We start from the raw sequence: 13239 nt of genomic DNA on the forward strand, positions 1-13239 counted from the left end.
CTGTTTACATGGACCGAACAGTGGCACAATACGATCACTGATCAGTAAAGTAAATCTTCACCGATCGGCAGTCATTTAATTGACTGTTTGCATAGTGAGGTCACAGTATACAATGAGCACGGAGCAATCTGTAATAAATTACTCAGTGCACTTAAACTACCATGGTTTACACAGGACGATGCTGTGCCGAGAATGGGCATCTTTGGCTCTGCACAAAAGATCATTCACCTGATGAACGAGCATTTTGCTTGTTCACGATTATCTTTCAGTGTAAATGCAGCATTTGTTAAGGAAAAGATATTTAAAATGTAGGTTTACTTTAAATATATTTTTAACATAAAAATTTGACATAAAAAATAGATATTTTTCTGTTGTCACTTTTTAAATAGTAGAAAGAACTCTGGTTCCATTATTAAAGAGTAATTAAACTTATTTTCTAATGAATTATTGATCAGCTTTTGTAAAGCTATGAATCTTTGTAATATACTTCATTACTTTATTTTGCTTCCTTCTATCTAGAATAGAATACAAAATGTGTACTCCTATGGGAGCTTGTAAGCTCACTTTCTGAATAAGGATCTTTGCTAGACCTGTACTTCAAATTAGTTACTAAGGTGCTATGCTCTTTTTGAAGGAGCCACCACAAGACTCTTTTGATGGCTTATCTCTTAGACAAAAGGATCGGAAGTCCGAAATTGGAAGGCTGGACCCTTATCTTCCCAAACATCATTAGTCAGGAGGTAGTCGGGAGGCAACCAAGCACATTATACTGTTGTCTGTGCATGCTGATATTGATGAGTTCAGCCAACATTTGTATGGGGGCCTAAAAGAGATCATGACACCTGATACATGCTGCCCAATCCATGGGTAGCATGTACTAGGCACTGGCTGTATGAACTCAGGCGTGTGTGTTTGAATCTGAAACACTGCGGAGTGTCAGATAAAAACATACAGAAATATTAGTAGCGACCGGGGATCGAGACAACGCTATAGACTAGTAGAACAGGCAGGTCCCTGGTAGCTTCTCCCCACCTGCTGCCTGGATTGACAAGTCTCTGTCTATTAAAGCAAAAAAACAATGTCCAATACCGGGTGGTGAATTCCAAAGAACAAGGTTTATTCCGCCATCACAATGCATTTGGACGTTGTTTTATTACTTTAATGCTGCTGATTCTCCAAATGGGTTCCTTGGAATTTGAATGAGTGTGCAACTTAGCGAGTGCTGTCAACCATCCCTCTTTTTCTCTAGGTCTCTGCCTATAGATGCATGCAGGGAGTAGTAGGCCAGTAATTTTCTCCCAGGTGCTGCACTTTTAGTACAGCGACCGGGATCCTTCAAAACGCTATTAACCTGCCAACTACACCTACATCTGCAGGTTAACAGCGTTCTTGGACTTGACAAGTCCCCTTTAAGAAAGCTTGAAATAAGAAAATAACCCAGCACTTTCAGCATGGTTTTAGGGATAGAAGGAAGCAAAATAAGGTAATGCATCTATCTAGGTAAAGTGCATGATATCTGTAGAGAGCCTTTAGACATTATCTTCCAAGGATATTTTTTTTTAGTAAAAAGTCAGAAGCACAGTAACATATTACAAAGGCACTAATATCTTGCAAAGCAAGCAAGCATTTATTAGTTTGCATGCAAATGACGAACATTAAGAAATCAGGTTACTCAAATTCTTCATTCATTTTCCTAAAGGAGGTAACCTTCTTACCTTTTCTTAAGAACTTTTAACAAAAAATCTAAGCATATTCTCATTACTAAACTACTACAGTGTAGATGCAGTTGTGCTCAAAAGTTTACATACCCCGGCAGAATTTTTGCTTTCTTGGCCTTTTTTCAGAGAATATGAATAATAACACCAAAACTTTTTCTCCACTCATGGTTAGTGGTTGGGTGAAGCCATTTATTGTCAAAGTACAGTGTTTTGCCTTTTTAAATCATAATGACAACCCAAAACATCCAAATGACCCTAATCAAAAGTTTACATACCCCATTTCTTAATACCGTGTATTGCCCCCTCTAATATCAATGAAAGCTTGAAGACTTTTCTGGTAGTTGTGGATGAGGTTCTTTATTTTCTCAGATGGTAAAGCTGCCCTTTCTTCTTGGCAAAAAGCCTCTAGTTCCTGTAAATTCCTGGGCTGTCTAGCATGAACTGCGCGCTTGAGATCTCCCCAGAGTGGCTCAATGATATTGAGGTCAGGAAACTGAGATGGCCACTCCAGAACCTTCACTTTGTTCTGCTGTAGCCTAATGACAGGTTGACTTGGCCTCGTGTTTTGGATCGTTGTCATGTTGGAACGTCCAAGTATGCCCCATGTGCAGCTTCCGGGCTCGGGCTAATGATTGCAAATTTGCCTCCAGTATTTGCTGATAATGTGCTGCATTCATCTTTCCTTCAACTTTGACCAAGTTTCCTGTGACTTTGTAGCTCACACATCCCCAAAACATCAGCGATCCACCTCTGTGCTTTACTGTAGGAATGGTGTTCCTTTCATCTTAGGCCTTATTGACCTCTCTCCAAATGTATCATTTATGGTTGTGGCCAAAAAGTTCAATTTTGGTCTCATCACTCCAAATTACCTTGTTCCAGAAGTTTTGAGGCTTGTCTCTGTGCTGTCCTGCATATTGTAAGAGAGATACTTTGTGGCATTTTTGCAGTAATGGCTTTCTTCTGGAGACTCAACCATGCAGCCTATTTTTCTTCAAGTGCCTCCTTAATGTGCATCTTGAAACAGCCAGACTGCTAGTTTTCAGAGAGTGCAGTATTTCAGCTGATGTTATTTTTGGATTTTTCTTTGCATCCCAAACAGTTTTCCTGGCAGTTGTGGATGACATTTTTGTTGGACTACCTGATCGTGGTTTTGTTTTTACAGAGTCCCTGATTTTCCATTTGTAAATCATAGTTTGTACGCTGCTGACTGGCATTATCAATTCCCCTTGGATATCTTTTTGTATCCCTTTCCTGTCTTATACAGTTCAACTTCCTTTTCCCATAGATCCGTTGACAATTCTTTTGCTTTCCCCATGACTTACAATCCAGAAACTTCAGTGGCTGGATGAAAGATGCAAGAGTCTGTCTGGATCCCAGAAACTCACTCAACTTTTATGCAAACACACTGATTACAAGCAAGCAGGTCACAGGTGCGGATTTTCCTTTAGTAGCCATTCAAACCCATTTGTGTCAACTTCTGTGTTATCAGGCCAAAATCACCAGGGTATGTTAACTTTTGATCAGGGTCATTTGGATGTTTTGGGTTGTCATTATGATTTAAAAAGAGAAAACACAGTAGTTTGACAATAAATGGCTTCACCCAACCACTAACCATGAGTGGAGAAAAAGTTTTGGTGTTATCATTCATATTCTCTGAAAAAAGGCCAAGAAAGCAAAAATTCTGCTGGGGTACAGTATGTAAACTTTTTATCACAACTGTAACTGCTGTCCCTCAGAATGGACCTTCCTGAATTGGTATTTAACTATGGTATTTTGCCACCTTATTTCATTATTAATAAAATTGTTGTTGTGTCAGTAAGCCTCTTCCCTTCTCTTTCTTCAGCTGATCAATAGTTTGCAAAAGACTAGGAATAACACAACTGAAGTTGATAGGCAACTGTATCTCTACCAACCGCAATGACTCAGCCGCATAACTCTAATTTGGATTGACACTGCGACTACAGGAAAGATGGTGGCATTCTTCATGGCATGGCCCTTGCCATGTCAGGCTGTGGTATTATAAATTAATTCCAGTTCAAAACATCTTTGAGAAGTTGTTCTCTGAGAATATATTACATATATATATTTTTTTTTAAAAAGGTTCCAATGGCATAAAAAATAAGAATTTTTATTTACTTGACTAATTTCCCATTGAACCCTCCTGTCCCTGATTTCCACTGGTCTCTATTTCCTAAACATAAATATCTACCTAGCCAATCACTAACTGAGATGTGTCATTACTGGGTCCAGTGATTGGGAAGCTGCCATTTCCTGTGTCAAGAAGGTCTAAGAAGTAGAGATCATTTTTCTTTCTTTTTTGTAAGATGTTTCAAAAATACATATCGGCTGAACTAACCATCTAACCTTACCAATTCCCTGGTAAATCCTGGCATGTCCCTCCAATAATGTCACCATTGCAAGTAAAGATTGGATGCAGAGGCCACATGGTGGGTGGATGGGTGGACATATCAATGGATTCAGTTGATCAGGGACTGGTGGAGAGATGAGTAAACGTCTACACAGAAGCAGTTGAGGGTTGGTAAGGCAAATATTGCTCCTTTTCTTATTTTATATTATTTTAAGTGGTTTCTAGTAAAAAAAAAAATCATGGGGTTTGACAACCCCTTAAATATAATCAACTTGGAGCTTGAAACACATTTGTGGGTGTGCTTTGGATGTGCATCTTCTGCTGGCTGTGTTCTCTGCCGAGGTTGGAAGGTTTGCGTCAAACTGCCAATGTCTGAGCTGCCAACTGCTCCTGCTAACTCTACATTTTTCTTTTGAAGATTTACCCATGATCATTTATATATACTGTAGTCACTTTAATGCATATTACTGAGGACAAAGAACTCCTTGGTATTATTGTTAAGCACTGAGGCCTGAATTTACAGATCTAATTTTTAATAACAGATCATTTGTGATAATCCCATATATACTCATATTTGGCAAAAGCTTAAATTTTAGTTTGGTCATTATTATTCTGTTTTTATGTGATTCAGACCTCAGATTTTTGTCGCGAATTAAATGAAGCTGCGCCATCTCTGTTGGACTCTTTAGCTAGAGGTCTTGAGTGGATGATCCCTTCTGATGGAGCTGGGTCAGCCTGATAACAGCAAATAAAACAAATGGTTCATACAGTTTGTGAAGCAGGACAGTACAAATATTGCCTGCCAAACAGGCTAGGCTTATATAGAGTATATTACACATATGCACAATGACACATAAGACAGACTAGGCTTTAGTCAATGGTTAAAACATTTGTAAAAATAAGACCATGCAATTTTAGCATAGAAGAGAAATATGTTTAAACCATCAGCATGGTGTTTAATTAGTTAAAACCAGCAGTAAAGAATGGAAAACAGCATTACTGTACATTTTGTATAAGCGATTACTATGAATGAAGGTCAGGAAATAAGCAAGGTACATAAAAGAAAGCTAATTGTGAATACGACTGTGGTTTGTACCACCCAGGACACCACTTTTACTTCACAACCAAATCATGGCATGGATAAGAACACCGCTTTTTATTGCAGAGGTAATGAAATACAGTTTTCCCTAAAGCAATAGGGTAATGTTGGCATTTATGAGAGTGCATTTATTTTGGTTTCTAGGTGAAGAGCAACTTTATTGCAGAAATTTTGGGGATGAAATATCCCTTCCATACAAGATAATGGAGCTGTTATCCCACTATATGAATAAATTTCTTCAAGCCCCATTCAGGTTAAACTTCTGCAACAAATTAACAAATGTCAGCTACGTTGTTAATTGTGGTTTTGGCTATTAAGTTATTGTCTTATAACTCACTGCAAGCATGATTCATGATTGTTAGCAGTTTTATGTGTTCTTTATTTTACCTCTATATTATATTAAAAAAAGTAAAAAAAAATTATCTTAAAAATAAACTTTGAATGCTGTTCTTGGCATTCACTAATGAACCTTACTAATTTGCGTTGAGAGCAGTTTGGCTCAACATGCTGTAATCACATCCCCTGATCTTGACTGACATCCTTCCTGACTTGTTGAGTCATTTTTTCACAGCAAGTAAGGAGGACGTCAATCATGTTCAGGGGGACGTGATCACAGCATGTACAGTAAAGGCGAACTGCTGTCCGTGTCAAGCCCACCACTGAGGTTCAATAAAGGTTTATTTTTGCCATTAACTATCATCTCAGGTATCAGAGGCAGAAATAGGAAGCTTTATTAACTTTCTCATTGGTACTGGGGCGGTCTCTGAGATTTGGGGGACCTGACAGGTCCTCTCTAAGGAGTACCAGTTAGCACATATCCTAGATTAGTCAATATTTTCACAAGTTTCCCATTGTTGATTTGCTGCAAGAATATTATGTGTCTCCTACTTCAAATTATCTTTATTCACCACCCTCCTTAAATGCTAATCAGCATCTAGTGGCTGGATGGATAAGGCCCAACCTCAGCATCTGCTGTGAGCTCCATCAGTCAAAGGTAGAGGGGCAGGATTAGCGAGTTCTCAGCAGGTGCTAATGTTGATCTCTACCCACCCATGGGGCACAAGGCACTGATCTCATAGATAACTTTTAGAGGTATACAAGGCTGCAAGGGGGCACGCAATAGATGATTAGGATCCTCATTACGAAGCACACGTCATAAGAACTGACTAGAACTGGCATAAAAGAGGATATCCATGTCTGTAAATAGAGTTTCCAGTTTGGCTTCTTAGCCTAAATCATATGACAAGTTCCTTTACAGGGTCCATATTGACTTTTAAGATAGCTACATTCAATAGGTGGCACTTGAGTTCCCGTCTGCTTTCTCTCTGAAGAGGCTATTTGCCCGTCCCACTTTCTAAGTATGCACAGTTTTCCTAATTTGTCCATATACCTTGTAGGAATTATTTTATAAGAAACAACTCCTTTCAAAATGAGAGCTACAGGGCAACAAGCTGATTGCTCTGCATCTTGCTCCTGGCAATCCAGGCAAATTGCTACTCGTTAGGGAAATATGTGGCCAGTCAAGCATTTCACATTTATGGTTGTCCATCAGATACAAGGACAGATTAATCCTGGCAGAATTAGAGCTACTAGTACACAGCGACTCTCAGTTCTGACTTAGAGGGGTCTCCAGAATGGAGGACATTTTATGATGGCCACAATCTAGTAGGTCATGTAGACAGGGGTTATCATCATGAGATAGCCCTTTTTCTAATTATCTACATTTTTAATTATTTTATAATCAAATATATTTACCAGGGGACTTTATTGCTTTGAACAGTGCAAACACAGATGTTAATAATCAAACACCATAGTGATAGCATTTAATTGATGATTTGTAATACTGATGGACCAATATGGCAAGTACCCGTACTTAGGGTAGCAGTCACTCGAAAATTAATCTTGCTTACTATAGATGTCCTAAATTGGCTATTCTCAAAGTTCATATAAACTCTTATAAAGTGAAAACTCCATAGGGTTTCTTAGAAAACTAGAACAATCTTGACAAAACCCTTAGTACTGGGGTCTTTTGGGTTCAAATCGCACCAAGGATAATTAAGAGTTTGTAGGTTCTCTCAGTGTTTGCTTGGGTTTCCTCTGAGTTCTCTGGTTTCTTCAACACTAAAAAGACATACAACTATTGGCGCTATAAAAGTGTGTAAAGTAAATAGATAAATTCTATGCTGATCCCAAATAGTTTATTATTATGGGAGAGAATATTTGCACAACCCACACTAACACCTACTCGCTCGCACACCAAACACTAATTGTGTTGTTTATTACCATAATACATTTGTTACTGTTTTAAGAAACAGCCTTACAAATGGAACAAATATAGAATGGCAAAGCAGGGCACAATTGAAGCCGAGCGTACAAAAAGCATGATTATCAAAAAACTAGGCTAAAGCTCCATTATAAACTAATTCAGCCGAAATACAAATTATGCTCTGTGGTGCAAGATAATAGAGGTGTTTTGAGGCAGCAAAGTTTGATATAGCCTAAAATTAAATTATTATGCTCCCTGGAAATGAATGTATTTAAAGAGAAACAATGTCTTAAAAATAAGAGGACGCAGTTCAGAAAAGATAAAACGATAACGGTACGAATGATATGTAAAAGGGGATCTTTAAGATTTTTCTCTTGATCTTATCCAGTTATCCAGTTAAAAGAATGATTGGTAATGCTATTAGGATGCAATAATCTTTCTGAACACTGGGAGAGTTTTATTAAAAGTGGAACATCGATAAAATTAAATAGGGACCTCTAAAAACTGAAAGGTGGATCACTATGATCTATTACTCTACTTATGACTTGCACTAATTTTGATAAATCTCCAACATACCTGACACAGGAAATATAATCAGAAATGAGAAAATTGGAAAATATCATCAGAAAATCCACATAAACTAAACCCCTTTGCTGTGCTAGTGAATACCAATTATGATCTAAGAACCACAGTAGTCCGAATAATAACTGTGACGCCGACTCCAAAAATATGTCTATTTTATAGCTTCATGAACTGATCTTTGTATGGCTTATTATCAGCATTGTATTGGCAATTTAGAATATAATAGAGTTTTTAATAACAAACTGGTATGGTTATGAGTGTGACATGGACAGAGAAAATCAGAATACAAACATAAATGTCCATCTACTGTATGCAGAAATACCTAATTGTGGATGGATTGTTTTCTGCATAGCTGATAAAATGATAAATACAGAATTGTGTATCCATAGATATTTTATGGTATCTTTACCTCTATATATCCAGTTGGTAGTATTTTTAACTTAATGTTAATAGCTGAACCTTTATTCGCATTAATAAATCAGCCCCTCAAAAATTCCAGGTGATGCCCCTTTCACCACTACACTTCCAAATCTAAGGTGAGCCAAGAAGGCAATCAATGAGAACATCTAAGGCTACCAAATCCTGACTACTTAGAGCACAATTCAAATCACTGTCATATTTACTGAATTACTCATTCAAAATTAGTGTCATTATGATGTATAATACTAACCCTAGATATGAGAAACCTGTTTTCTGAAATGTAGTGTCTGGCTCTACATCTGTACAAGTATAAATTTAGGGTATGTTCACATGGAACACGAGTCTTCTAGAGAAAAAATCTGCTGGACATGACAGTAAAGGCAAAGCGGATGAGATTTTATCATATTTCATTCACAAACTGAGCTGACAATCTGTGAGAAATCAGCACTGAAACTGACCAGCATGTGAATTAATGCTGAAGATATTTACAGCACATTTCGTCCTTTGCAATACCCAAGAGTGAAATCCACTACACATCTGCAACAAGTCTGCATGTCAGCTTTGCAGAATTTGCTGCAGATTCATTGTTGATTTTTTTTCTCTTAAATTTACTGAAGATTATAATGTAGGTAATTATGTATATTAGAATTGAGCAAAAAAGTAGGATCCGGGTCCAGTGGTCACGTCGGTAGTCCACAGCAGCTAAACCTGAGCCCTCAGACTGCCTCCTGCCTGCTTGTATTCGTGTTGCCTCTTCTTTTACATAGGGCCAGAGGGACATCATCATTGTAACGTGTCATATGCATGATGCTGCCCCAGGAGTACTTATGACAAGAAGCATTGAGGATGTCAGCAAGTAGAAGAAAGTTCACAGGACTCTGTTTTGGCAGCCACAGACTACCGATACAGACACTGGATCAGAATCCTGCAAATCCTTTTGACTTGGACTTGCTTCTATTATCAATTGTAACAAGAAGTCAGATAACCAAAACAGTGGATAAATTGTAAGTATATACTATAAAATCAAAATAAAAGAAATTCAAATGAAAAAATGCATGAAAATGTAACCAACCCTGGTAGTATCTTCTGTGCAATCTTCACGTGAAGAACCAACAGATCTGGTCAATGTTCGATGTTGTACCTGAGGAGATAGCAACTGAAGACTGTTGGCCCTAGATGCCATGCCTTGCCCAACACTTAGTCCTGGGTCATTTCCCTTAACCCGCACTCTGTCTCGACTCACATACATGGAGTGTCTGTGAGGGCGTTGTTGGGAGGAGAAAGGACTAGTGTAACCCAGGCCATATGAAAATGATTCATGAGGAGCTGACAGCGAGTGAGTATGACTACCATCCATCTGATCCGGAAGCTTCAGCTCCTCCATAGTTCTGGAATGTCTTGTGGTAGGTCTCCTTGACTCCAAAGATCCTTCTTTCCTATTAGTCCTTCCAGACGGGCTTAACATAGCTCTATTGTCACCATGCCTAGGAACAGCAGGACTAGTTGGAGAATTTATGTCATGGCAGCTAGATGGAAAATATCTACTGTTAGGCTCCAGTCCTTGCCCTCTGCTTTCACTAAGATTTCCCACTGACTTTGAATCTGTCAGAACTCCATGACTTTTTGAATAGCTCATGTAAGAGCCGCTTTTCCTTGAAGACTGTGGAATGGTATCAATGTAACTATGCCGAGCATGCTTTTCTCCAGGCTGTAAGCTGCCAGTTTTTCCTTCCATGAATGAATGCCTGTTGTGCTGGGAACGTGAACTCGATTTCATATATTTTGTTCCTGGCCCTTCACTGGTCTTTGGTTCAGTACCAAAATCAAATTCATTCTTAGACTTTGCTTCCTTTGGACTAAGGAGGTGTGGCAAATTGTTATTGGACATATCTTTGTTGCCAGACCCACTTTGGTTGCTTTTTTTGGGGTGGACTGTTGGACTGTGAGATCCTGCTGGATGACTTCCATTGATAAAAGTTTCATTTGGTGGATGAGTTTCCTCACTTCTTTTTGGTCCAACAGAAAGACTTTGCACATCTTTACTGTTTGATCTGTGATGTGGCTGAGAACTTTTAGTAGACGGTTTCCTAAAGAATAAAATTCACAGAGTAACTTAGAGAAAAAATTCACCCTAATACATCCTAATTGCTAGATTACTACAGTAAGACAACTAAGAATGTGCCTGAAAAAGTCTTTGCACCCCTATTTTCAAAACATAGAGGAGGACAGAAATAATTGGAAAGCATTGAAAAATAAAGATGGAAGCATAGGAGGTAGTTTATACTGGCAACACTTTAAAATATTTTTTAAACAATCACCTTCCTTTGAGCAGTTAAAAAAAAATGGGAGGGAAACCGCTTTTTAAGGGGTTGTCAAAGACTTTTACATTGATGGTCTATCCTTAGGATAGGTCCTCAGTATCTGATTGGTGGAGGTGCAACACCCAAGATCTCGGCAGATCACATGTTCCTGGTGCCGGAAATTGGGAAGAAATGCTCAGTTGTGGAGCTGCACAGCTCCATCAACTGTATAGTGGCAGCGGCCGGATACTATACATCCACCCTCTATTATAATCTATAGGGGGTGGATATGAAGTACCCAACAACAGCCACTATACAGTTCCTGCAGCTGCGCAGTGCTGCAACTGAGCACTTTTGCCTGCCACTGGCAATGGAAACAGCTGATTGTTGAGGGTGCCCGGGTGTCGCACCCACACCAATCAGATATTGACTACCTATTCTAATGAGGAGCCATTAATGGAAAAGTCATGGACAATCCCTGTAAGTAATTTTAGTAATTTACTAGTATAAGAATCTATAAAACAGTATTTTGAAAGGCTATGCTGCATCATGTTCATAGGAGCTGTTATCCATATAATTTTTAGATCAAAAGGATGATTTGATCATGGAATTTATGGAGAGGGGATAGATATGCTAATTCAGTCGTGAACAATCCTTTCTCATTCTGAATGTTTGCCCCCGTGAAAATAAAAACATATACGGTTTACTCACCTCCAGTCAGCTGCAGCTCTCACTTTCTCTTAATTACTTATTCGTCCAAAGGTGGGGAAAGTGACGCCAGCACTGACTGGACACAGAGCTCATATGTCATAACAACTGCTTGTGAGCCCTTGGAATGTGAGTGCCAACCCAGCTGAAATGGTGCCAGCACGGAAGGGGAGTATAGGTGTTTTTATTTTATCGGGGCCAAAAATTCAGTTCGAGAATGGGTTGTCCTAGTAGTGCAGAAAACCTTTAAGACGTTTCCTACTCATGAAACAGTCAAAAACCTTTCAGGAAACAATATAAAGAGGAAAATTGATTAGAGAACTCTGAAATTAGGTTCAAAATGTGGGGAATAAAACCTTTCTCTATGGCTGAAGGCTGTGGAGGACCCCATTGCTTAAATAAAGGCATAAAAAAGCAAGACCTTGAACATATCACATGGACAATAAAATTAGAGGATTATCAGAACATTTTAGAGCTTAAAGGTGTTGTGACTGCAGACTTATGAATTAGCCCCAGCGTACAAACTGTGCACTGCGAGTATTTGACAGTTTTTGAGCTGGGAACGGCAGTGACGTATTCGATATGCATGCTCTAGAGGACGTAGCCTCATTCCATACACTTGTATAGAGTGAGGCCGTGCCCACTAGATGGCAGCGCCCAATAGACTGGTTTTGCCCTTGAGTGTTCATAACACATACATCACCGCCATTCCAGGCTCAGAAACCGGCTAATCCTCGCAGCTCACAGTGTGTGCGCTGGGGGGATTTATAAGTCTGTAGTCTCCCGAGATCTCATTCTGCGCATGCGCCACCTCTGGTGGCCATTTTCATGGAGACCAACTCATTACAGCAATGGAAGTGCGGGGGCTCCTGCCTTTCACATAATTTCGGCGGAGCCCCCACACCACCGAGAATCTACAAAAGTGCACGCACCAGCCTGGGATGGATGTGTGGGGGCTCCTGGATGTCCACAAATGCCGGCGGAGCCCCCGCACCACTGATCATCTGCGAAACTGCCACGCATCAGCCTTGGTTGTGTCTCCTGGTAAGTGCATCCGGCCTATAAGATGCACCCCCATTTTCCCTCAAAAATTTTTGGGAAAAAAGTGCGTCTTATAGTCCGAAAAATACGGAAAGCAACAGAACATGTGAAAAAGACTTGGGTATACTAATAGGTCACAGACTGCACAAGTGTCAACAGTGTGATGAAGCAGCAAAAAACGCAAACACAGTTATAGGATGTATTAAGAGAAGCATAGAGTTTAGATCACGTGAAGTAATTATCCCCTCTACTCCTCCTTGGTCAGCTCTCATCTGGAATACTGTGTCCAGTTCTGAGCACTACATTTTAAAAAAGAAATTGAAAAGCTGGAGCAAGTTCAGAGAAGAGCTACCAGGATGGTTAAGTGGACTGCACAGTATGTCCTACAAGGAGCGGTTAAAGGATCTGGGAATGTTTAGCTTGCAAAAAAGAAGGCTAAGGGGAGACTTAATTGCGGTCTACAAATATCTGAAGGGATGTCACACTGTATCATCCTTCTCATTTTCACATGGAAACACGAGAAGAAATGGGATGAAACTGAAATGGAGAAGATACAGATTAGATATTAGAAAAAACTTTTTGACAATGAGGGCGATCAGTGAGTGGAACAGGCTGCCAGGAGAGGTAGTGAGTTCTCGTTCAATAGAAGTCTTCAAACAAAGGCTGGACAGATATCTGTCTGAGACGCATTGAGTAGGAGGTTGGACACGATGACCCTTGAGGTCCCTTTCAACTCT

The 13239-nt window shown here is 39.4% G+C and overlaps 1 protein-coding gene across 6 annotated transcripts in view; it reads right to left on the bottom strand.

Annotated features, from left to right (window-relative positions):
* The window catches only part of CDKL5 (cyclin dependent kinase like 5), a 381431-nt gene that overhangs the window by 40354 nt on the left and 327838 nt on the right, over positions 1 to 13239 (bottom strand). For 3 of the 6 annotated variants that reach the window (XM_077294659.1, XM_077294654.1, XM_077294656.1), the window contains 2 exons: positions 9526 to 10540; positions 4720 to 4821 (listed from right to left, as the gene is read on the bottom strand). In XM_077294659.1, coding sequence (XP_077150774.1) covers positions 4720 to 4821; positions 9526 to 10540 — 1117 coding nt within the window. The remainder of the gene's footprint in view (positions 1 to 4719; positions 4822 to 9525; positions 10541 to 13239) is intronic. The other 3 variants (XM_077294660.1, XM_077294657.1, XM_077294658.1) reach the window with 1 other exon arrangement.

The sequence above is a fragment of the Ranitomeya variabilis genome, chromosome 3, assembly GCF_051348905.1.
Source record: "Ranitomeya variabilis isolate aRanVar5 chromosome 3, aRanVar5.hap1, whole genome shotgun sequence".
In the NCBI taxonomy this organism is placed as follows: domain Eukaryota; kingdom Metazoa; phylum Chordata; class Amphibia; order Anura; family Dendrobatidae; genus Ranitomeya; species Ranitomeya variabilis.